Raw genomic sequence first — 25,003 nt, 5'->3', positions numbered from 1 at the left:
AAAACTTCTCTGTACTTTTCCCACATGTGATAATGACACAGCTGAGATCCACTGGCCATGCAATAATAGAGCAGTGACATCATACTGGTAAAAACATTAGTGTAATGTCTGCATGTATGGAATATTTAACTATAACACATATTACTGATTACTCCATTTTGGTACTTTATTTTCCAAAGAGCTCAAGAGGTTTGAATGTAGCTCTTCTTTGAAAAGAATCAAATAATTTAGAACCTTTCGTTTTTACCCTTCACATATTAACCTGGGAGATGATACAGAGGACTCTGATCCATTCAGGCTGCTCAGTATTTTCTGTGCCTACTGCTAATGCCAAAGATACAGTACATCCTACCTGCCAGCCATAGGACATGACCACCTCAGAGATATCATCATACCTTATCCAAGACAGATTTTGCTACCATACCTCATTGTATTCCACCCTCTTGAGTAGCTTGCAAGCATGATGAGTTTTTTTTAGTTCATACTCAGCACCACTTCCACTTCATCACATAATAATCCAATTGCCATCAACACTAGTTTGTTTCCCAAATATTCAGCCTTCCACATTCATAAGGCTTTCTGGACAGCACCCTACCACCACCAACATCCCCCAGCAACCTTTTTAAGAATTCTCTGTAAAGCACATGCTAAAAATATATATGTATTGCCTGGCCCAGCTACTCGCCAGATCAGCTGGCCAAGCTATGGTGGCAGATTTATTTTTCTCACTGATCTACAAACTAATTTAAAATGACCACAGCCCTTACAATGGAGTGGATAAAATAATTTGTCCGATAGCTTTTCCGCTTTATTACCACCTTCTTCCCCCGTTCTGAAAGCTGCTGCAGTGTTGTAAGTCTAGTCAGGACGGCATACCTTCAATCAATGAACATGATTCATAATTCACGACTCTAAGTGGCTGGACAAGCAGCTTTGGAGGCAGGCTGGAGCAGCATAGTATGTGCTCTGAGCTGGGGCGGGGAACACTGTTTCTCATGGCATTGTATGCAACTCCATAGCAACCCAGGCTGCTGGAAACCACACAATAGGAACCGAGGCAAATTTTACACTTTTGCTTTAGCTCATTGTACCGAATGGAAAAGTAAAGGCTCTCCCGTATAACTTAAAAATAACTCTAGTGGAAGGGGACAGGGACGGACTTCAGACTGGTTTACAAAGTCGGAGAAAATGCGCTTTAAAGTTAGTGAACCAACAACTCTACAGAGTTAAGGACGAAACGGGGAACTTGCCCCGATTACAACTATGCGGGAGAAACGCCTGACAACTGGTAAGTTACTATGGTACTCATTTTTAAAGCACATAGACTTACGAAGTTCCATAGTAACATATGTAACTTTGTAAGTTTATGTACCTCTACGTCCTCTGCTATCAAGCAGGACTAATACAGAAGAACGTTCTGATTGATTCTACAATAATGAATCCCATTCACTTATCAGATCGTTTTTATATTTAAATCCATTTTAGTTTATTGGTTTGGGGGATAGTCTCTTCTCCCCACTACATTTTTACCTGAACCAGTTGACCGAATTCCAATGCAGAATGTAACGTTGTGCTTTTGTGTTTCAGAGCCTCCTGTTATAACGGAACATAATTTTGTAAGTATATTTTAAGAACCGTGTATGTACTTTTTTTGTGCTTCAAATAAAAAAAAAACAAACTGCAAACCTTTGCTGTTTTCTTCAACTCTGTATTGTTTTGTTTTGTTGTTTTGCCTTATGGGTCAGTTAATTTGTTTCTATAGCTTGTCTTTTTTAGCTGTCCAGTGATTTGAGAAGCTAATAGACAATAACTGGGAAAAAAAAGTGCAATTACAAGGTGCTAATTACCTTTGAGGCTGAAGTAACATGACATGATTTTAAACTTCCCATCTTAATCCAGTTTTGCAGAGTTTTCTTCAACTTGGTACTTAGGAATGAAGCCTTTTATACTTCTTCCATATCCATGAAAGCAAATCTTGATGGTATCATGTCATCTAATTCCTACACTTTCATAAATCCCTATCAGGCATTATCTGGATTATGTATTGTAAATGAGAGATTACTTGGTAAAAATCAGTTCTTTATGGGAAGGGCATACCATGCATCCAATACTCTTTCCCTTAGAAAAATGTTTGCTGATATTGCTTTTGAATCTTTCTCCTTGGATCCTTATACTGTAATTTAATTTAACTTAACATTTTATATCCTGGCCTTACCCCAAACTGAGAAACTAAGCAATAATACCAGAGCAGCCCCTAGCCAGTTTTAGGACAGTGGTTCCCAATCCCAAATCTGCCATAGAGGCTCCCTAACCAGTCAGGTTTTCAGGATATCTTCTATGAATATTCATGAAATAGATTTGCATGCACTACCTCCTTTGCATGCAGATTTCTCTCATACATATGCATAGTGGAAATCCTGAAAACCTGACTGGTTTAGGAGCCTCCAAGACAGGAATAGAAATAAGTGTTTTAGGATATTCACAATGAATAATACAGTACAGTGGTTCCCAAACCTGTCCTGAGGGCTATCCAGCCAGTCAGGCTTTCAAGATATCCCAATGAATATTCATGAGAGAGATTTGCATGCAGTGGAGGCAGTGTATACAAATCTCTCTCATGAATATTTATTGTGAATATCCTGAAAACCTGACTGACTGGAGAGCCCCCAGAACAGAATTGGGAACCACTGATGCAGGAGAGGGATTTGAATGTGTTGTTTCTATTGTAATTCAAATGAGAAGAACAAAAATCCAACCATGGCAAAACAAGTGTGAATAACCAAAACAAGAAAGAGCCAAATGAAGGATAGTGAATGAGGATTCAGTGAAGACAACACAGCCGTGTTTCAGTGGAAGTGCCTGTGTCAGCAGTCAAACAATGTAAAACCATAAATCATAAAAGGGACACACTCATTATAAAAGGGAGTGTGACCCATCTGGAGGAGTGGAGCAAGAATGCTTTCCTATTTTGTTCCCAAAGGTTCCAGCGGTGTCAGGACTAAGGGTGTGATTTGGTGACATTATTCAAAGGCGCCCCAAAATATCTTAAAATGCAGTGAGGCCTGTGATGTTTTGGGAAGTATGAACCATCTGGAAGAGTGGCTGGTGTTAGGGAGAGCAAGAATGCTTTCATATTTTGTCCTTGAAGATTCCAGCAGTGTCGGGACTAAGGGCATGATTCAGTGAAGTCATTCAGAGGTGCCTAAGAATACTTTAAAATCCAGTGAGGCTTGCAGAACATAGTCAGAGGGGCACACCATGCACTGAGGAGCGGAATAAGAGCCTGAGGCTGCCAGCTATGGGCAAAAAGAAGAAAGCTGAGTCCAAAGGTGTGGGACCCTACGGATAGACATGTTCTGTCTGCTGTAAGAGTTTGCCATCCAGCCTCACCTGTCTCTCCTGAAGGGACCTCTATAAACTCACCAAAGAGAACACCCCCTTCCTGTGCTTAGTGTCTTCTTACCTACATAAGTACACAAGTATTGCCATACTGGGATAGACCAAAGGTCCATCAAGCCCAGCATCCTGTTTCCAACAATGGCCAATCCAGGTCACAATACCTGGCAAGTTCCCAAAAAAGTACAAAACACTTTATGCTGCTTATCTCAGAAGTAAGCAGTGGATTTTCCCCTTTTTAATAATGGTCTATGGATTTTTTCCTTTAGGAAGCCATCCAAACCTTTTTTTAAACCCCACTAAGCTAACCACCTTTACCACATTCTCTGACAACGAATTCCAGAGTTTAATTACACGTTGAGTGAAGAAAAATTTTCTACGATTCATTTTAAATTTACTACTTTGTAGCTTCATCGAATGCCTCCTAGACCTAGTATTTTTGGAAAGAGTAAACGGACGCTTCACGTCTGCCCTTTCCACTCCACTCATTATTTTGTAGACCTCTATTATATCTCCCCTCAACCGTCTTTTCTCCAAGCTGAAGAGTCCTATCCGCTTTAGCCTTTCCTTATAGGGAAGTAGTCCCATCCCCTTTATCATTTTTGTCGCCCTTCTCTGCACCTTTTCTAATCCCACTATATCTTTTTTGAGATGCGGCAACCAGAATTGAAGGTGAAAAGTCCAGTCTCAAGTAGTGGAGTGGCAGCTACTGCCTCAAGACTGAACCTCGGAATCACACCTGGTGGTTATGATGCCTAGACCTGTTTCCTCTTTGGGTTTTGAGGAAATATTGTCCTCAAAATCTACTGAAGATGCTCCTGTACAAAATATTTGGATGGTGGTCACCAGGCCTGAGCCCCTGATTAAGTCTTAGATACACCAGTTATGCAACTTCACACAAGAAACTTCTGAAATTTGAGGAAGTGAATAATAGATTTGCTTCTGTTAAGAAGAAACTCCAAGGAATGGAGCCTCAAACTTGTACTCTTCTAGCAACAGGCACATTTACAATTAAAGATAGTCTCTCATTACAATATGTTTTTGAGAGGCTTGAAAATTTGCTTTGTTCCAGGAACCTGAGATTTTTTTAACTTTCCTCAGCCTAGACTTCTTTCTTCTGAAATCTTGTTAAATAAATGTTTTAAGGATGTACTGAATTTTTCAAAGTTAGACGAAATTGTGACTGCTCAAAATTATTATATATCTCTGCACACTCAGTTGGAGAATCTGGGGGAGATACTTTAAATTTAACAAATTTCTTTGAAAGTTCTAATGATACGATTAACATCAGAGCAACCCTACATTCTCCTCTGAGAAACAGAGTTCTGGTTTTAACAGCTTTTTTTTTTTTTTTTTAAAGAAAGGTATGATATTTTTGTGAACAAAATTTTCCCTTATGTGCTTGGTCCACACTGTTGAGAAGGAAACAATTGTTTGAATTAAAGTCTCGTATGCTTAATATGGGAGCCACTGTTTTTTTGTTGTTGTTGTCTAGGTTCTCAAATTGTAAGATACTTCTCAAATAGTTTAGAATAGATTGGTCTCTGTTAGATGACTAGATCAATTTCAACTTAAATTTCTTTGATTTCTTTTGTATTGTAGTATCACCTCTCTCCCGTGATGTGGACTGTGTCACCTATTTTCTTTTAAGTTTGAATTGGTATTTTTAATGTTTAATTTTTCTTTTATAAGGTGTATTTTCCTTTAAGATGTTGTGGATTTTTTGTAAAATCTGAAAGTTCAATTTAAAAAAATATCATTATACAAATAATACATAGAAACATGCAAAAATTAACAATCCTAGGTTTGTGATTTGTAAAATTAAAAGAATTGACAAAAGCGTCAGTTCACAAATGTGGGGAATCTATAGGATGCTGCCACTTCTTCTTAAGAACAATCCCTCACAGTGTCAGCCCACCTTAAAACTCCTAATCCCAGTGGATGTTGTGCCGGGGGGGGGGGGGGGGGCGTGTCTTAAGATGGCTGCATGTTGAGAGTTCTCGGTGGAACTCTCCTGTAGTTTGCTGATATTACCTTTTTACCTCTAAATCGAAAATGCCTCATACCAAGCGTAAGGGGAAGCTGAAGGCAGTTTCCTCGACTGCCGGGACGTCCTCACCTATTCAGCAAACGATCGAGAAATACACCTTGAAGCCACCTACCTTAGTTTCTGAGAGGGGCCCTGCGTTCCCCGTTGGTGAAGACTCCTTCGGTGATTTGGGGCTTGAAATTTCACTCTCCCCTCCGGATTTTCATCCACCGCCGCTCCCTGAAGAATGTGCCTCCTGGCGCGACCGACTTGACCCGAAAGTGGTCGAAGGTATGGAAGCAACTCGAGGAGCGGGAGTCACAATGTTGGAGGGAGACCCGATACCGAGAGAATATCGGGTAGAGCATAGCGCTCCAATGAAGAAACCAGCTGCGGTGACCCTCGAGAGCATTTGGACGGCTCTGCAGAGGGTGGACGCTACGGTGGCCAATTCAGCAAAAGAGATAAAAGACCTTGTAAGTACTGTTGAAAACCTTTCCCTTTCATTTAATACCGCGAAACAAGAAACTATAGAACAATTGGGAGCTCTTAAGCAGGACGTTGCTAAACTAAATGAAGTCACGACTACAATTATTAAGGATAATATTTCCATGCAACGTAGGTTAGAGATGATGGAAAATTACAATCGGAGGCTTAACTTAAGGTTGTTGAATTTCCCGAAGGAACTTGGAATTACTCCACTGGACGCTTTCAAGCTTTACTTACAGGAGGTTTTAAAATTCTCTCTTGAAACCATTCCACCATTGAATAAAGTATATTATATACCAACTAAAAAGCCTCCTGAAACCTCTCTTCCAGTAATTCCATCTGAAGAGCCAGGATTGAACATATCTGAATTACTAGAAACAACTTTGGACTCAAACTCTGAAAGAGCGACTCTGATTGTATCGTTCATTTTTCAACAAGATTTGGACGCGGTTATGCGTATTTACTTCAAGAAAATGCAGACTTTGTTCAGGGGAAAGAGGGTTTGGATATATCCCGATATTATAAAGCAGACCCAAGAAAGGAGGAAGTTGTTTCTTTCGATGAAGACAGAAGCGACATCTTTAGGAGCCGTTTTCTACTTAAATTTTCCTTGTAAATGTGTTATTAAATATTTGGGTCTTAAGTATTATTTCTACCAGCCTGAACAGTTGAAGGCATTTATAAATATGAAGAAACTTGGTAAACCGTAGGTCCTGATGAATAAATATTTGTTAATAAGATAGGTATACATGCAATGCATATTTCCTATTTAATTTTTTTTTCTACTTTGTAGTCTTCATACTTGCTTAGACTATCCCCCATTATTGTGGTCTAAAGAAGATACTTTGTTTTTTCCTTTGGTAAAAATATTTCATTTAAATTTATATTTTCCTTTCTGCATTGCTTATTCAAATGTAACTGTATTGTTAATTTGATTAAAAATCAATAAAGATTTAAAATAAAAACAAAAACTCCTAATCCCGCCCAAGGGGGAAGTGATATAGGAGGGGTGAAGCCAGGAGGGTATGGTACAGGAACTATAAAAGGCCGGGCCCAGAGATAGGTTAAGGAGGCCTGGAGGAAGCAGTGATGCTCACTGCAAATGCCTCCACACCGAAGCTGAGAAACAGCTACTACTGTGTTCAGGTAGGCCAAGTTCAGCTTGAAACCTTGAAGGGTTTGTGTTTTGACCTTGCCGGCTACAGCTAGCCTTGCGTACCTGCTAGAGATTGTGCTTGTAACTCTAGATCCAGGCACCAAGCCGGAGACCAGTAAACGTTGCTGAGCTGAGAGCATTCATGTATGCTGTGGCCCTGGCAGGAGCTGGCCACCCAAGGGCACTTATGTTTACAGAACTAGCTTTGAGTATTGTTTCCTCCCCTCCTGTGAAATGAACAGGAGCTCTTAACAGACAACTTTAATAAATATTTGCTCCCATCGTAATTTGCTCAGCATGTGTGGCTTGTTTTACCTAGTTCCATGGCCCGCCCTCACTCTCATTACCACAAAATGGATTCAGATCTAAAACTACAATATGTGAAATATGCCAATATGTTTTTAAAAATGCATTACACCCTTAGAATTTCTAGAACTGCTCTATATTTTTTTATGTATATAGTTTTGTCTAAATAATATCAAACAATTGTTAATAAATTTATTCAATCCAATCTGTGGGTGTCACAAAAATACTAGATATGTCAACTGTTGGATGCATCTTCATTGGACATTAACCCCTGGATTCTATATATAATGCCCTAATTTGCACGCCTAAATTTTGGCTCTTGCCCAAGATGCTCCTGCAATTTAATTGATTACCAAGTCCTTAACTATCAATTATCGGATGCTAACAACCAATTATTTATTTATTGTTACTTATAATCACGCGTTTTCCAAAAAAACTTCACTTCAATGTGGCTTACATACAAGTGTACAGCACTGTGTATGTCTAGTAGTACTATAGAAATGATAAGTAGTAGTAGTATTCCCTTATCTCTTGTTTGGCCTGTTTGTCTGTCCTAATTAGATTGTAAGCTCTGTCGGGCAGGGACTGTCTCTTCATGTTCAAGTGTACAGTGCTGCGTACGTCTAGTAGTGCTATAGAAATGATTAGTAGTATACAATTTAAGAAAATATATTACATTAAGTCAGTGTTTCCCAAGTTGGTCCTGGACTACTCCGTTGCCAGTCAGGTTTTCAGGATATCCACAATGAATATGCATGAGATTGATTTGTATACACTGTCTTCATGGTGGTCCAGGGTGGATGGTTTTAGGAATTTATCATATGCAGCTATGCCATCTGCAAGGGGAATGCTGCTGTATAGTGCCTCTACATCCATTGTGACTAGAAGAGTACCCGGTAGTAGCGGTTTGATGTTTTTTAGTTTGTTCAGAAAGTCTGTGGTGTTTTTTTATGAAGCTGTTTGCCTTGTGCACAAAGGGTTTAAGAATCCCTTCTATATGTCCAGCTATTTCCTCCCTGTGGAGGTGGTAGAGATGAAGACTGTCTGTCTGAATTCAAGTAAGCTTGGGACAAGTACATAGGCTCTCTAAGAGAGAGGAATAGTTGATGGATGGCATAGGCCATATGGTTTCTACCTGCCTTAATTTTTCTGTTTCTATATTAAGTGTTCACTTTTGATATGTATATTTTTGTGTTTGCATTTTGGTTTAAAATTGTTTATTATTTTAGATGTTTGGTAGTAAACCGCCTAGTGATAAGCAGTCTATAAATGTTTTAAGTAAATAAGGCCCAACTACATGTAAACCAACAGAAAAAGATAATAAAGTTATACACTATTCAAATTCTAGTTTACATTTATTGATATCAACTGTTTGTTTTATTAATCCCACAGGCAGATCTTTTGGCAACAGATGACTTGCTTGCAGACTACTTCAATGAATTCTTGAGTCTTCCAGTATGTATATAATATATATATATATATATTATATATATGTGTATACAATATATATTTCTTTGATTTATTTGATAAGTATTATGATATTAATTATAATGGGCTGTAAGATCAAGCACCATCTACAGTGCATTGGCAAATAAAAAAACAACAAAACATATTAGTACTCTTCTCTTTACATTCACAGTATCTCTCTCATCTTTAACATATTGTGGGAAGAATTGTTGCTTGTGCTAAGAAAAAAGGTGTACCATAAGGGTTTGCTCAAATTTCATTCCAATTTGGTGACTTTTAGCCATGCCTGCTAATTTAAAAAATAGTCAGAAAAACTCCTAGAAATAAGGAAAAGTCCTGCATCACTTTTTGCCCAAGTATTTGTCACATTTTTTATGTGGAATATTTTTCCTCCCAGCACTTGTGGGAAGTAAGGGGTCCTTTTACTAAGGTGTGCTGAAAAAATGGCCTGTGGTAGTGTAGTCACATGTTTTGGGCTGCGCGCAGATCCATTTTTCAGCGCGCCTGTAAAAATGCCTTTTTAAAATTTTTGGCGAAAATGGAAGTATGGCAGAATAAAAATTGACTTAGTGGTAAGGTCTCTCGCGTTAACCCTGCGGTAATTGCCTACGCGCATCAAGTTGGAGTTACTGCTTGATTTTCGTGAAAGCCAGATAATAAAATATATTTTCTGGCACGTGTAGTGGATGCACATCAAAAATGAAATTACTGCACGGGCCACTTGGTAGCCGGGCAGTAACTCCAAATTGACATGCGTTGGGCATGCGTAGGCGCCTATGCAGCTTAGTAAAAGGGCCCCTTAGTGCATTGGCAAAAGATATACCCCCTCTTTTACAAAGCAGTGAATGGGCTGTGTTGGCATTTCCACATGGCAGTCATTAGCGTGACTTTGTAAAAAAAAGGGGGGGGGGGGAAGCAAACATGTTATGCTTGTTTACAGACTTTGGGAACTTTTTAATAAAGGGTGTTAAGTCCAAAAATGGTATTTTGCCTGTTTGCATGCATTTAAAAAATGTTTTTTTGGATGGGGCTGTCTGTTGGTGGCAGGTCTCTGTAGGTGCAGATGTGCACAGTGGTGGTGGTGGGATGTGGATGTGCTAAATGCATTTGTGGCTCATGCCTTGCTGGAGGTGGAAAAAAGTTTGGAAAGGCGACCCTGCAGGAGATACCCCTATCAGAGAATCTTCAGGCTCCGGACTCCACCTCACTGAACAGCAATGCCTCACTAGTTACCGCTTCGACAAGGCTGTCATACATTACCTTTTTACCGGCTACAACCCATCCTCTAGCCCAGGACACATAGAAATAATCTCATCCCAGTCCATCTGAAGGTCACTGCCTCCTTCACTTTTCTGGCCACCAGCACTTTCCAGTTAGCTCTAGTAGTCAACTCAGGCCTCACCCAGCCTGTCATCTTTAACTGCCTCGCCCAGTTCTTCAATGCCTTTCTCTCCCACACCTCACACTATATATATATATATATATTTTTTTTAAATTACATTTGTACCCCACGCTTTCCCACTCATGGCAGGCTCAATGCGGCTTACATGGGGCAATGGAGGGTTAAGTGACTTGCCCAGAGTCGCAGGGAGCTGCCTGTGCCTGCAGTGGGAATCGAACCCAGTTCCCCAGGACCAAAGTCCACCACTCTAACCACTAGGCCACTCCTCCACTCCATATATTACCTTCTCCACTATATTACCTTCCATTTCTTCCCTCCAGAACAACATGGATCAGTTCTACACCATAGACCGCTTCCCATCAGTCATAGGCATTATCGACTGCCCAGAAATTGCACTTAGACCTCCCCCCGGATACACAAGTCCACCTACTGGAATAGAAAATCCTTCCACTCCATGAACATGCAGGTTGTGTGTGATGCCCAGGGGGAGATTCTGGATGTGTGGGCCTGCTACTTAGGCTGTACCCATGATGCCTACATCCTCCAATATTCAGGAATCTATCGTAGGTTTGACCAAGGGGAGATCACCGGTGGCTGGCTCCTAGGTAAGCGTTACAAGGATTCTCGAATACCATACCTCCACCATACCTGATCCTACAAACCTCCACAAGGTCACTAGACCAGCCAGTACATACCGATGTCCGTCATTCTGCTTCCCCCCACAGGTGACAGAGGCTACCCACAATGGACCTGGCTCATGATCCCTATAGTGCACCCCCAAACTGAGGCAGAGGAGGAATACAATAAGAGGCATAAGACCACATGCACCATCATTAAACACACCTTTGGACAGCTCAGGAATCGCTTCAGATGACCGTTCCGCAGGGAGCTCCTGTGAAAAAGTAGCAAAAATATTCATGTCTGCTTCACCTTTCACAAACCTGGCTGTCCAAAGATGACAGGACCTGCTAGAGGAGGGAGAGCAACCACAGCAGCAGCTGCAAGCCCAGATGACGAGGAGCCTCCCCCTCTCTCCCCCACCCACAGAGTTGACCAGGGAGCACACCTGCTGGGGGTCTACGCCAGACAAAGACTCATACAGATCAATTTTCAATAAATGTGTCTAATTTACTGGTGCACAACACCTCTCATATCCCCCCCCCCCCCACCACACATCCTCCCCTCTCAGCTAACATATGCACATCCCCTCCCCACCCTCTCTCCCAGCATGTGCACATACCCCCACCTCCCCAGCGCACGCACACACACCCACACCCTCCCCCTGCTACACCACCACAGAAAGTCAGGTATGTGGATACCCAGCCTGCCTCCCCTTCCTCCTCCCCCTCCCCATTCTTTCTGTGATGCAACTCGCCAACCCCCCCCCCCCCCCCCACACACACACACACACACTTTCAAGCAGCTCGCGATGGTGCCTCAACAGCCTTGTCTGTTTCCCTTGCCCCATCTGCAAAGCTGGGGAGGGGGGGCGGGGGAGGGTGCCACAACTAACTTCTCCTGCGCCTCTTCCCCTACAGGCAGCTCCTGGCTGGTGTCTTCTGCTTGCTGCTGTTCTCCTCCAATGCTCTCCTCCAGTGAGCCCTCAGCTGCCACTGTTTCCCCCTCCTCCTCCTCTGGATGTGGTTGCAGTGCCTGCTGGCCGCTGGTTCCTGGCTCTGCATTGGATTCTGTCTGTCATCTTTATAGGGAAAGTAGAGGAAATGTGTTTGTTGCACTACCTAACCTGATACTGTGCTGCAGCATTCTTGTACATACCCCTCCATGTGCACTTCCAGACCACAGCTGATGATTAATAGTATTGTCATGCAACCCAAAGACGTTTGCCTATACATGCAACACTGCTGGAGCCAATGGGTATAGTGCACTGTGTACCGCAGATGCCAAGGTGCCAGACATCCACCCAGCCAGGTGGTACAAAAGGATTGTGGAAGGGATGCGGAGGGCACAGTGAGAAGAACATAGAGGTGTGGAAAGCAGAAATACGCACTAGGTGATGGGTAATGGCAAAGGTGGGGGAATGAAGGCACCTAAACATGACAGATACAGGGGCCCTCCACTCACCTAGCTGAGTGGCCCCAGACCTGCCCAGTAACCGATATTCCCTGATGAATTATTGGAGCATGACCCCTGATAACCAGCCTTTCAGTATGTATTTTTTAATTTATTTATTTGTTACATTTGTACCCCACATTTTTCCACCTATTTGCAGGCTCAATGTGGCTTACATAATACCGTAATGGCACTCTACTGTTCCTTCTTACACACTCCCCCCACCAACTGAAAACCTGGGCTACACATGCGAGTGGTATCAATGAGGCCCTCCACACTGTCCCTGCTTGTGGAAGAGAGGGTGAAAAAGAGAACAGACAGCACAGCTTTCTTCTTCCAAACGTACTCCTCAGGCTATGCTGAGGTGTCCTGGCTTCCCATGCAAGGGATGCCCTCCTGGGGAAGGAGAGTGTGGACCATGCACTCTTTTTTTTTGATGTCTACCCTCAGCTGGTTGGCCCCAGCCTTGTGCCTTAAGTCGCACTTTAGCTGGTGCCATTTTTGCTTCCAGTTCTTCACCTCCTTATTGGTGTGGTACAATGCATTAAGGTGCTGGCATATGGCCACCCACGCTCTCCCCTTGGTATAGATGCAGAACGTTTGCCCTTTGGGAGCAAACAGATTGGCATTGTGTGCCATGATCTTCTTGACTAGGAGCTCAATTTCCCCATCAGTGAAGTTACCCTTCCTACTCGGGCCATGCTTTTTAGGTGCCATAGCAATAACGGCATATGGAGGTTTGAAAATCCCGAGATAGTCGTTTATATAAGCTACTATAGAAGTTTCAGCTGTGGCTACTTAGACATTTGGGAGATGAACGTTTTTTTCCCCCATAATGACCCACATCTGAAAACGTTTTGTCGAGAATGCTGTAGAGAATGACGTTTAAATTTAGACGCCATTTTCGAAATCCACCCTTATCTTGACGTTGGTAAGGGAGAGGTGGCTTCTCATCTTCCTGGAATCTCCCACACCTGGGAAACCGACTCATTTTCTCTCAATTCTGTCCCCCCCAGCAGCAGGCAGACGAATCTTGGAAATTGTTGAACCAGATGGACTCCACTCTTGCCACTGTCATCAGGTAAGCTGAGACTCCTGATCCTCATCTTCTGCTAGGGAGGTGAGCTGACACCTGGTCTGCCTTGTGTCTCTGCTAACAAAGAACTCCTTGCTTTTTTGCTGGACAAGATAGAGTACAAGCACTGGTCAGCAGGAACACAAGGGACAGCAGTGGACTGTGAAACAAAGTGCTTTAACGCTATATAAGTATTTATGCTTTTAAAAATGATGCTATGGAACTGTGGGCATTTGTGCAGCTTGGAATGTCCTGGAGACCACTTGCCTCCAAGGTGAGTGGTAGTCTTCCAACAGAATTGCTACCTTCCAAGATGGCGACGGTCTGAGTTGCGCGACCAGACGCGATCTGTTTCCTCTCTTGAAACGCGGTGGTTAGCGGTTTCCTACCTGATTCTCGCCATGGGAAAAAGGAGAGGCAAAGTCAGGGAGATTCCCTCTCTCCCTGGCGGGTCTAACCAGCTACGCCAAGCGAAAATGGAGGAATTTAACATCGCGCTGGGTCCTGGGAGAGTTTCTACTCCTTCCGATGAGGCTGGCGCTTCGACGCTGGTCGTCAGTGTAGACGGGGCTTCTCTGAGCCCTGTCGAACGTGCGGCGCCCCTGCAACCAGGAAGTGAACGTTTCCTTCAGAGCCCAGATGCCTCGGCCCGGAATGGAGTTCGATGTGCGCTGGGAGGGAGCCAGATGGAGACGCATGAAGACCGAAGTGCTGCCAGCACAGAAGTTCCAGTGATGTTACCATCCTCGACGCTGTCTACACAGACAGTGAGTACCCTGGAGCTGGCTGCAAATGCACCACTTCCTGAGTTTAGTGCTGGGTAGGGTTACCATATGGCTCCAGAAAAAGGAGGACGGATTGAGCCAGCCGGGTTTTACTTCCATTGCTTTCAATGGAAAGCAATTGAGCCAGCCGGGTTTTACTTCCATTGCTTTCAATGGAAAGCAATGGAAGTAAAACCCGGCTGGCTCAATCCGTCCTCCTTTTTCTGGAGCCATATGGTAACCCTAGTGCTGGGAAAATGGAAAAGCCAGCCGTAGTGACTTTAGAGTCACTATGGGATTTAACCTTCACAGCATACGCCTCCCTACAATCTCTGGTGGTTAAAAATGCGGGGACTATTAAAACTTTATCAGAGGCTGCATTACTACAAATGAAAAAGACTGACTCTCAAACCGAAGAAGTAAAATGTCTTACTGAAAGAACTTCTAAGATGGAATTTTTGGCTCAATCGCTGATTAAAGAAAAGACTTTTACTTCACGAAGGTTGGAATATCTTGAGAACCAGTCTAAAAGACTTAACTTAAGGCTAATAAACTTTCCTAGCTCTCCTCTAGTATCCCCAGTACAAATGGTTAAAAAATATCTCGTAGAAACACTGGGTATGTTGGACACTTCTCTCCCACCCATTACTCGTGCATTTTATTTACAAACTGATTCTAGGATATCAGAAAAATTTCCTCAAGAGGGTGGAGAGATGAATCTAACAGCCTTTTTGGAATCATCATTAGAGGTTATTACGAAGAGAGCAACGTTAATAGTTACCTTTGCTCTAGAGATTGATAGGGATGCAGTTTTGAGGCTCTCATTAAGACACTTGGATTCAAACTTTTTGGGGTCTAAAATAAGAATTTATCCTGACTTATCAAGAGAAACTCAAAAACGGCGTAAAGCCTTTTTGGCTTTGCGCACAAGAACTGTGGCAATAGGAGCTAGTTTCCTGTTGAAATTCCCTTGTGTTTGTAGAATTGTATTTCAGTCAAAACAATTCCAATTCTTTGATCCCAAACAGTTGGAGGAATTTATAATAAGTAGGGAAGAAGTAAATGTCAAGGTGTAATCCTATATGTACACTGATTAACCGGAGCAGGTGGAACTACCCAAGTCGGGCGCATCATTGTAAATTGTGTTACTGATTTATTTCTTTTTAGGTTATTTGAAATAATCTTTCTTCTTGGATCATTTCTTTAACTTGTGGTCGATATAAAGTTTGTAACTTAAGTTTAGAAAATATTTCTGTTGGATATTTCTATATAGTGTAATATCATTCATAAATGTGAAATTATGTTTGTTAAAAGTTTAATAAAAATAATAATATAAAAAAGAATTGCTACCAGTGGAGGCTGGTGTTTCAGTCTTGTGTTTTCAGTTGCTAAGGACAGTCAGGTTCCCTGGTGTCCACCAGAATGTTTATTATTACTAAAAGTTGAGAAACAAAAGCTTTCAAATTAAGAATAGTATTAACTAGAAAACACAGACAGACAAATAGAATCTGGTACTCTGAAAACATGTCTCAATCTTAAATACCCCTCTGCTCTTTCAGCATAGGCAGCATGTCAACAAACTCATCCAGCCCAGTGTGTATTATATCAGATATCAGTTCTTCATCCAGGGTAGTTATTATATCTTCAGGAAGATCCTCCTCAAAATCTTCAGAGCCCTCCTCATATTCATCATATTCCCCATCATAGTCATCATATTCCTCATCCTCCATGTTGTCATCATCATCATTGGTGCCGCTATCCTCAAAGTCCTTATAGTCTTTTACTTCCGAGCGTTCCCATGTTTTCAGGAAAGTAAGAGGGTCTGTGAGAACACAAAGCTCCTTAATTTTCAGTTGCTTCCCAGCAACAGTGGCCTTTTTCACATCCAGTTCTTTGATTTCTTTAGAGAGACTGTCTATAACACGGGCTTTCTCCCCTGCAATCTTATCTAGGATTTGTTTTTCTTTAGCTTCTAGCTGCTTTTTTATATCTGAGAACAGCCCTCTAACATTGGCTATAATTGCCGCAGCTCTCTCATTAACAGCTTCTTTATCTTCTCCCACTTCTCTAAGGTTCTGTTCATTTTCTTTAGTCTGGGAATTCAGTTTCCGCGGAACATCTTGCAAACTCATTTTTTTCTTTTCACAGGCTTCAGGCAGTAGGTCAACTTGGTGATTCTTGTGATTTCCAGCCACATAGCAGGAAACACAGATGCAGCAGTCATCTTTGGCACAGTAATATTTCAGAATCTCCTGGTGAGCTAAGCACTTCCTGTTCTCCAGGGAAGTGGTAGGCTCAGTTAAGTCATGTTCCACTGCCTCATTGTGTTTCCGAAGGTGATTTTCACAGAAGGAGGTCTCGCACTGCACACATGTTTTAGTGGCCATCGAATGTGAGTCAAGACAGTAGGAACACAAAACAACAGTGTCTGCCTTCTTTACCTGCGTTGAGAGGAATCGGGACACTATATTACACAGCTTCCGGTTTTTCTTTAATCTTGGTCTCTTGCTAAATTTCATTCGGCATTCAGGACAGGTATAAGTCTTTGAATTCTGATTATCCCATGCTTTCTCAATGCAGTCTTGACAGAAGTTGTGTCCACAGCTCAGAAGCACAGGATCCTGGTAAGTACTTAGACAGATTGAGCAGTTCAGTTCCTCCTCTAGAGCAGCAGCTGCCATTATTCTGCAAAGGCTAATTGCAAAAAAAGAAACTGAAGTACAGCTCCGTCAGTTATCCCGAAGAGACTACGGCTTAACTGGGCCCCTCTTACAGAAGTACCTATAATGAACAAAGAGAATTATCAAGAAGATGCCACCAGCGTTGCGTTTGAAAACATCGCATTTTTTCACCTTATTGTTAGAGGGGGTTAAAAGAAATAAAAAATATTTTTTTTTATAAACTTACCTGGGGTCTGAGGGGTCCTGCCATTTTTGGGGGGTCAGTGTTGCAGGGGGCAGAGTCGGGAGGTCGGGGCCGATTTCAGGGCCGTTAGGGAGCTGGGGAGGTTTTTCGGGCCGATTCGGGGCCCCGAATCGTGCAGCAGGCAGCGCGAACTGGTGGGGTCTTCGGGCCCTGTTTTAGGGCCGTTTCGCGTCGGGGTTTGGGCGCGGGGTGGTGGGCGCAGAAGCACCGTCGTTTCCATGTCCGGGGACAATTGCGGATGTCCCCGGACCAGAAGAAATGACGTCGGGTTGGCAGTGGGCGCAGTAGCGCCGAAGAAGCCGGCGAGGCCCGTTTTACAGGGCCGGAATGAAGAGGAGAGGCGGGAGGAGTCAAGGAGTTCGTGCATGCGGCAGCGCGCCTCATGCACGAATCGGCGACGCGCATCGGCGAAAAGACTCCGTGTAGGCCGAAGCCGGGGGCTAAATTTTGGGCCCGGCCACGGAGGTTTTTTTGTTTTTCCTCCGTTTTGGAAGAGGGATCACCGGGACCGGAACCAGCGGGGGTCTTCGTGAAAGAGGAAATTCTTCTTTCAGGTAAGGGGTCGTTTGACCCGGAATTTTACTTTATTGAATTTTAAAATGTAGAAATAGCGTTTTTTATTTTTAAAAAATCAGGGGTTTAAGTTATTTAAATTTGGTTTGCATATTCGTGATCGGGGAATTTTTCTGGATTTTTGGGGTGGGTTAGTTTTTAAATTTAAATATTTTTAGGGGGTATTTTGGAGGGGTGCTAGTTTGAAGGGGTTAATAAAGGGTTAATTTAATTTATTCGACGGGGTATGTGAAGGAAGGGTTAATTTAATTTTTGATCGGGTTTTTATGGAATTTGGGATTTTTAAAAGGGGATTTAAGTGGAATAAGGGTAGGCGGATAGTAAAAAGGGGTATTTTTAAATTTTAAAACATGATTCGATAGGGGACGGGGAGTTTTATTAGTGTGGAAATTTTGGGGTAAATTAATTAAGGTTAAGAGGGGATTTAGATTAATGGAAGAATTTTCCATTAATTCCTATGGGATTTCACTAAACAAAATGGAGATTTAGCACTGCTGGCCAACATTCCGTTGGTCAGCAGTGAGTCTTGGAATCTTGGAAGTGGTGACGGATTGGCTCAGGGTCTTCGGAACTGCCAGTGGAAGTTCCGTAACCTAGGATACGGAGTCGCTGGCAGTTATCAGAAGGAGTTGGGATCTGGTGAGGAGAGGGTGTGTTTTGGAGTGGCTGGTGGAGATAGGTGATTTGAGGGTGAGTGGTGTGGATTTGAGTTGGAAGAAGGGAGTGAGTGGTCAGGAGGAAAGTGAATAAATAAGGATTGGGTGTTAAAGAGTGAATTAATGCTGGTGGGGCTGATTTGTATATACAGGGAGTTGAATGTGAATGTTAGGGTTACTGGGGGGGGGGAAAAGAGTGATTGTGGGGTGTTGTGTTGGGTTCCGGTTGATCACCTGATCGCTCCTTTATTAGTTTAGGGTCCATAATAAAATAAGATTAGGTTTTTAGACTAGGGAATTATAATTATATTTGTTTAAAAGTTAAATAGAACCAAAGTTTTGATAGTGTAAGAAAGTAGTGTCATTAAGTGGGGGTATTTACAAGGGAGAGAGGGTCTTGCCTCCTTTTTGGTTTTTAAGGGTGAGGTTAGAGCGAAGACGTGCTGGAGAAGTGAAGCTGAGAACACGGGCCCCCACGCAAGAAAGACTACCGACCAGCTAAAAGGAGCGTAAGGAAAAGACTGCATTGCTACATCCGTTTAGAAAAACGGGACTTTTGAAAAGGAAAAAGAACAAAAAGGGGGGGGGGGGGGGGGGAAATAGAACATAATATAAAAATAAATACTTACCTGGTGCTAGGGAAGTTGGGTCCGGTATCCCTGTAAAACATAAACATCACACAAAGAATCAAAATCCTTATATGAACACAATTCTGGAAAAGAAATTGAATAATTTATTTGGATATTGTAAAGTATAAGAATAGAGGTTAAGCATAAGAATACTTATCTGAGACTGGGGGATGTGGAGAGAAAACCTGTGAAAGGAATAGAGAAATAAAATTACCTAGTTGTTTTACATTATAAATTTTATTAAATGTTATGCAAAAGGTTACATCTGTTTAAAATAAATTCTTAATCATTTGAAATTTTATATGGTGAATTGGTGATTTGTGCTCTCAAGGAGTGGGAAAATCTTGAAATTAGTTTACATTCCTCTCTTGCTTCAGAAGCAGGGGACGAGGTTAGTGACTGTTGTCTGCTCCTCACTCCTGGGAACTGGTTCCTGAAGAGCTGTCACGACTACTTCCATCAGGCTTACCAGGGTCCAGTTTATTTACACCATCCCGGGCGTGAGGGCCGACTAACATTATCCCTGTCCTGCCCCTGAAGTTCAGTAGGGCCAGAGTGGGGCCCATCTCCACATTGCACGGGGGTAGGTGGATGTGGGCTCCTGTACTAACAGCTGCCTCCATTTTCTCTTGCAGTCTTCCACTTTCCTGTTGGTGTGGTACTCTGCATTAAGGTATTGGCATATTATCACCCACTCTCTCCCCTTGATATAGGTGGCTCCTGGCTGTTGCCCACACAATTCCCCTGTCCTCTGACTTGCTGAACACAGAGTAAAGTCTATTCTCTCCTATGGCCAAGCTCATCTATTGGTTAGTACCTGACTGGAGACAACAGATATGCGTATAACAGTTCCTTTCCCTCCTCATTTATATATCCCTCATAGTTGTATAGAGTTGTTTTCCCTTCCCAGCCCTCCAATGTCCACTGTCACTATAAATATGTAAATTTGTATATATGAAGCAGCTGTTTGTGTATCTTCCCAAGCCCTCAGCTTTGTTAGTTGTGGGTAAGGAAGCATGCAAAAAAGAGAGAAAACTATGGTCTAGGCACTGCCTAGTATGCACATCTGCTGGTTGGTACCAGATGGGTTGCTAGTACAATATAACAGACCTTTACTTTGAGCAGCTGTATGCCATATATCAAAAGAGTGTGGGGCTGCAGGGTAAAGGGAGTTTATGGGGCTGGTCACTTGATGCAAGCTGTGAGGAACTGACAGGGAAAAGCTTATAGTAGTTGAATTATGGCCCACATCAGTAGATGTGCCCCCTACCTGGGACCAACAGGGCAACTATATACCTAGAATCTATGGCAAGGGACACCTATGATGGGACCCATGTTCCAGTCCCCAGCATGCAGTTGGACTGAGGAATCACTAGCATGCCAGATGTCTGCCAGTGCTTATGTCATGGACCACACAGCCACATCGCCCCCAGCTTTCCTGTAAACCAGATCTCTGGTGGCAGCAATGTTATAGGAGAAGAGCCAGATAGTGACCCACCCCCAGGAGACAGATGGCTGCAGAGTTCAGTGGTGATGTAGGTGGGTACTCTGCCCCATACTGTGAACCACCTTGCTATCTGTGACCTCTTTCATAGTCTTTATGTGCAGGTCACTGTAGCAAAGCCAAAAACACAAAACAGGTAGAATCCTCTACATGTAATCCAAAGCAAGAGTAGAGGATGCCACAAATCACAACCAGCCAATTGGATGAAGTCAGAGTCCTTTATTCAAAGCACCAGTAACTGGACAAGACATGGTCCATGTTTTGGTGGTAAAACCACTATCAAAAAGACAGTATTTATCTCTGTAGTCAAGCTAGACCTTTAATTAAGCAAAAAAGAATAACGTTTTGAACAGACCACAGGGTGATATGGCACCTACTACAGTGTTAGCCCCCCGAACCCTACACAGGTAGTTTTACCAGAAAGAGGTAGGAAAAGAGTTAAAAGTGACTCCGGCGAGTCATACAATTCTCCACTTACCAATTCAGCTCCACAATGTCCAGGTCCATCACATACTTTTTTAGAAAAGATTTGGGATTGGACGAGTCTAGATCCACATCACAGACAAGACCATTTACCATCCAGGAATTTCCAAAGAGAAGACTACCACTTCAGAGGTGTGTGGTGGGGAGAGGGGGAGGAGGCAGAGGACAACCTTTTCAGAGACTATACCTTAGATCCAACCAGAGCAGGTTGTCAAGCTGGTGAGGAAAAGTGAGCCCTTGGGCCACTGCCGAGGAGCAGCAGCGGCAGGCAAATCACCCAAACAGGAGGCAAGGCAGACCACAGACAGACGGGCACAGGCTGGACTGGAGCAGCTGGACTGGAGCAGAAGCACTAAGCAGAAACAGGAGAATAGTCCATGAATCACGCAGAGTCTTACCGGCAGGCAGCAAAGCAGCAGGAAAACCAGGAACTACACAGAAGTCTGTAGGCTGGCGGCAATCAATAGTAAATCAGGAATCAAGCAGAGTCTTAGGCAGGCGGCAGACAGTAGAACAAACCAGGAAACAAGCAGAGTCTTGGGCAGGCAGCAGACAGTAGAGCAAACCAGGAAACAAGCAGAGACTTGGGCTAGCAGCAGACATTAGAATAAACCAGGAAACAGGCAGAGTCTTGGGCAGGCAGCAGACAGTAGAACAAACCAGGAAGCAAGCAGAGTCTTGGGCAGGCAGCAGACAGTAGAATAAACCAGAAAACCAGCAAGGTCAAAAACAGGCAAAACAAGCTTTCAGGGCAGGAATCACAACAGACCAACAAGGACAAGAACAGGACTGAAGACCTCTGTTGCCAGGGCAAAGTCTGAAAGTTCCCAGGTGCTTAATAAAGGCCATATACAAGGGAGTTCACCAGGTAAGGGTGCTGCTAAGTTCCAAAAATCCCAAGCCAGTCTGGAAGGCTGGAAGATCCGGACTGGACCGTCATGACTTCTGGAACATGAGAAACAGCAAACAGACAGTCCATTGCAGCCACCAGGTCTGACCACCGGGTGGCGAGATGAATGAGAGCATGAAACTGGGGCACAACCGTGACACAGGTTCCCTCCACCCCAATATCCACTGCAACAGAGGAAGAGCAGTTGGAAATAGTCCTGTTTTCAATTTATCTCGTACTGAGCTCTTTGACATACAAATTCAAGATTTACGTAGAGGACTGTCTTTGTGCCCACCTCAAGGTTTAATGCCTTTTACACCAGGATTGATTTTTTTCAGATTTACAAGGAAACTTCAGATCATTCAGGCCCTTTCCAAGAATCTGGTACCACATACAGATTTTTCAGTGGTTAAGAAACCATCCCAGTGGATCCCATCTGGACTCATGGATCCTCTAATCCATGCTGTCAAGGAATGTATGCAACGTGGCATTATATGCTTGGAGAATAAGAACAAACAGCATTTTTGTAATCTGACTCAGGAAGAAATTGTTGCTGTATAGTCTCTATCCAATGACCATTCCATTGTCATCAAACCAGCTGATAAAGGTGGAGGCATAGTCGTACAAAGCAGAGACAACTATGTAGCTGATATTAGAAGACAATTGGATGACCCGCATTATTATTCTCTGTTTGATACTGATCCAACCACTTCATTGCAGAGAGATGCGGGAGAAGTTGTGTCCTTGGCATTCTCTAGGGGTTTTTTGACCAAGAAAGAAAAAGGATTTCCTGTTGGTAAAATACCATATCATTCCCACCATATATACACTTCCAAAGGTCCACGGCCTTGGATAAACCACCAGGAAGACCTATTGTATCTTGGAAAGGATCAGCCTTGGAACCTCTATCAGTATTAGTTGATTTCTTTTTACATCCATTGGTTCCCAAGATACTTTTTCATCTGAGACTCAGGGCATATGATAAATATACTAGACAACTACAATGGGGACCTGTCAGATATCATTTTGGTTACCCTTGACATCAATTCATTATATACAAACATTCCACAGTTAGAACTGATCTGCATTATTGAAACTGCTCTACAGGACTGTACAACTGTTGTCCAGATTCCAAACTGATTTATTATGACTCTTGCTACAATAGCTCTTATCAATAACTATTTTTGTTTTCAAGACCAATTTTACCTTCAGATACATGGCACTGCAATGGGGGCAGCCATGGCCCCTAATGTTGCCAGTTTGTATGTTACCAAAAAGCAACTGCAACACTCTTTCAGGAGGTCTTTGCTAATCCAGTACATAAACTACCTCCAATATACTTCAAATATACCATAGACCTCAGCACTGCCACTTACTGAATATTGAGTTTGAACCCGTAAGATTTATGCACCCACCTCCTCATCGGTCCTTAGTATAAAGTCTTTTCTCAATTTTGTTCAAAACATTTTAACAGTTCAATTATAGTTGGGGCATAGATATAGTTACAAGAAAATAAGAGGAAAGCATGAGACCGAGACAAAACTTACTGGGATTGATATTCAAAATAATTTGTCTGGGTAAACTAGGAAGTTACCTGGACAAATCACTCCATTTAAATTTTCCTTTCTGCAGCACTGGGAAATGATTAGTAAACTCAATGTCTGTCCAAACTTTATTTTGGTAAGTGTGGGAGAAGCAATACGTATTCTGGAGTTGAGGCTGTATTCACTGGTGTCTTGTTGAACATCTGCTTAAAAGTAACCATATATCTAGTTATCTTTAAATGGAGAACACTCTCTGAATAATGCCTTCATGTTCTTGTTCATCTTAGGGTTTTAGGTATTAACAATAACTGCAGAATTGCTGCTTTCTGTGGCAAAAGATGAAGCTTTGAATTCTCTTTTATTATTTCTCACGTAGTATCTCGCAAGAATATTTTTTTGAGTCCAAACAATGATCAATAAATTCCTAGGTTTTTTTCCAAGTTAAGGTAAAGATTAATATATCAGTATTGCCACTGCTTGCTTTGCAATACACTGCCCTCTAACTCTGAGGGGGTCTTTTACTAAGCAGCAGTAAGCCCAACGTGGGCTTACCGCTCACTAATCCTAAACTACTGCCAGGCTACCACAGCAACCCGGCGGTAGTTCCCACCCCCTGCGCATGCCATTTCTGGCGCTATAAAAATGTTTAAATTTTTTTAGCGGTAATCGGGCAATGCTGCGTGCTGCCAGGTTAGTATGGGTGTCCTTATAACCACCTCAATGGGTGGTGGTAAGTGCTCCCCCCCCCCCCCCCCGAAATAGCCACCATGGCAAGTAGTTCACTTACCGCACAGCCATTTCTTAAAAAAAAAAAGACAGGCTTTTACCTGCTATGATAAAAGGGAGCCTCAGCACACATCAAAAACACGTACTGATGCCAGCGCAGTTCCCCGTTTACCACAGCTTAATAAAAGGGGCCCCCTGAGTGACAGCTTACTGCCTCTGTTTTTTATACTTCAATATCTGAGCTTTTGTCTGTATCCAAGAGCATTTTCTTACTGACAAGTTTCTAGAATGCTTTGAAGCAAGGGATGAAGAACCAAGACTGACTCACTTGATCCTTCTGACCCAAAGTCAGGAGATCATGCTATGTTTGCGTCATTTCTAGTAGGGAATTTTGGTTCATTATGTAGCCATATTTTTGGTTTTCAACTTTTGCTCATTTCTAAATGTAATAAAAACAAATTTCAGGTTTTATGGAAGTTTCACAGAATAATAAAGGTTGAAAAATAATTTGACTTTAAAAATAAATGCAAATTTTGCAATTTGTTTTGCAGGTGTTTACACAACCAATTAAGTTTAATAGAATATATGGAAATTTTGAAGTGATTGACAAAGGTTCTCTATTTCGGAAGCAACAGCTGAAAAAAATAATAAGAGAGAACAAATCCAAACAATCAACCAATGCTCCCAGTCAGAAGAAAACAAGTAAAGACCTCAATACTGACCTAAATTACACTGTGGTGGTAAGGGCTATTTTGAATTAATGTATTCTGTTCACATCCATTCTTTTCATGGTGGTAAAGTTCATCTTGTTGGGAAAATGATGTTCAATTATTGTTTAAATAATGGATGAAGAATATTAGCACAACTGAGCCACCTCCACAATTACAGAGACAGTTATCTATCTATATAATTTGTACCTC

The 25,003-nt window shown here is 42.4% G+C and overlaps 2 protein-coding genes across 2 annotated transcripts in view; one reads left to right on the top strand and one right to left on the bottom strand.

Moving 5' to 3' along the window:
* Positions 1-1,148: 1,148 nt before the first annotated feature.
* RGS22 (regulator of G protein signaling 22) overlaps positions 1,149-25,003 on the top strand; it is a 399,161-nt gene continuing 375,306 nt past the window's right edge. The window contains exons 1-4 of the mRNA XM_030217260.1: positions 1,149-1,288; positions 1,588-1,616; positions 8,769-8,831; positions 24,635-24,823. Of these exons, the coding sequence (XP_030073120.1) occupies positions 1,264-1,288; positions 1,588-1,616; positions 8,769-8,831; positions 24,635-24,823 (306 nt within the window). The 5' untranslated portion in view covers positions 1,149-1,263. The remainder of the gene's footprint in view (positions 1,289-1,587; positions 1,617-8,768; positions 8,832-24,634; positions 24,824-25,003) is intronic.
* On the bottom strand, positions 15,669-16,930 carry LOC115479381 (E3 ubiquitin/ISG15 ligase TRIM25-like). The gene has a single exon (XM_030217261.1). The coding sequence runs from the start codon at positions 16,833-16,835 to the stop codon at positions 15,690-15,692; it is 1,146 nt and encodes a 381-aa protein (XP_030073121.1). The 5' UTR covers positions 16,836-16,930; the 3' UTR covers positions 15,669-15,689.

The sequence above is a fragment of the Microcaecilia unicolor genome, chromosome 1 (genome assembly GCF_901765095.1).
Source record: "Microcaecilia unicolor chromosome 1, aMicUni1.1, whole genome shotgun sequence".
NCBI classification, from domain to species: Eukaryota; Metazoa; Chordata; class Amphibia; order Gymnophiona; family Siphonopidae; genus Microcaecilia; species Microcaecilia unicolor.
This window is presented reverse-complemented; position numbering and strand designations above follow the sequence as displayed.

Excerpts from the sequence above, each read along its gene's own strand:
- LOC115479381 (XM_030217261.1), bottom strand. The coding sequence starts at position 16,835 with ATGGCAGCTGCTGCTCTAGAGGAGGAACTGAACTGCTCAATCTGTCTA.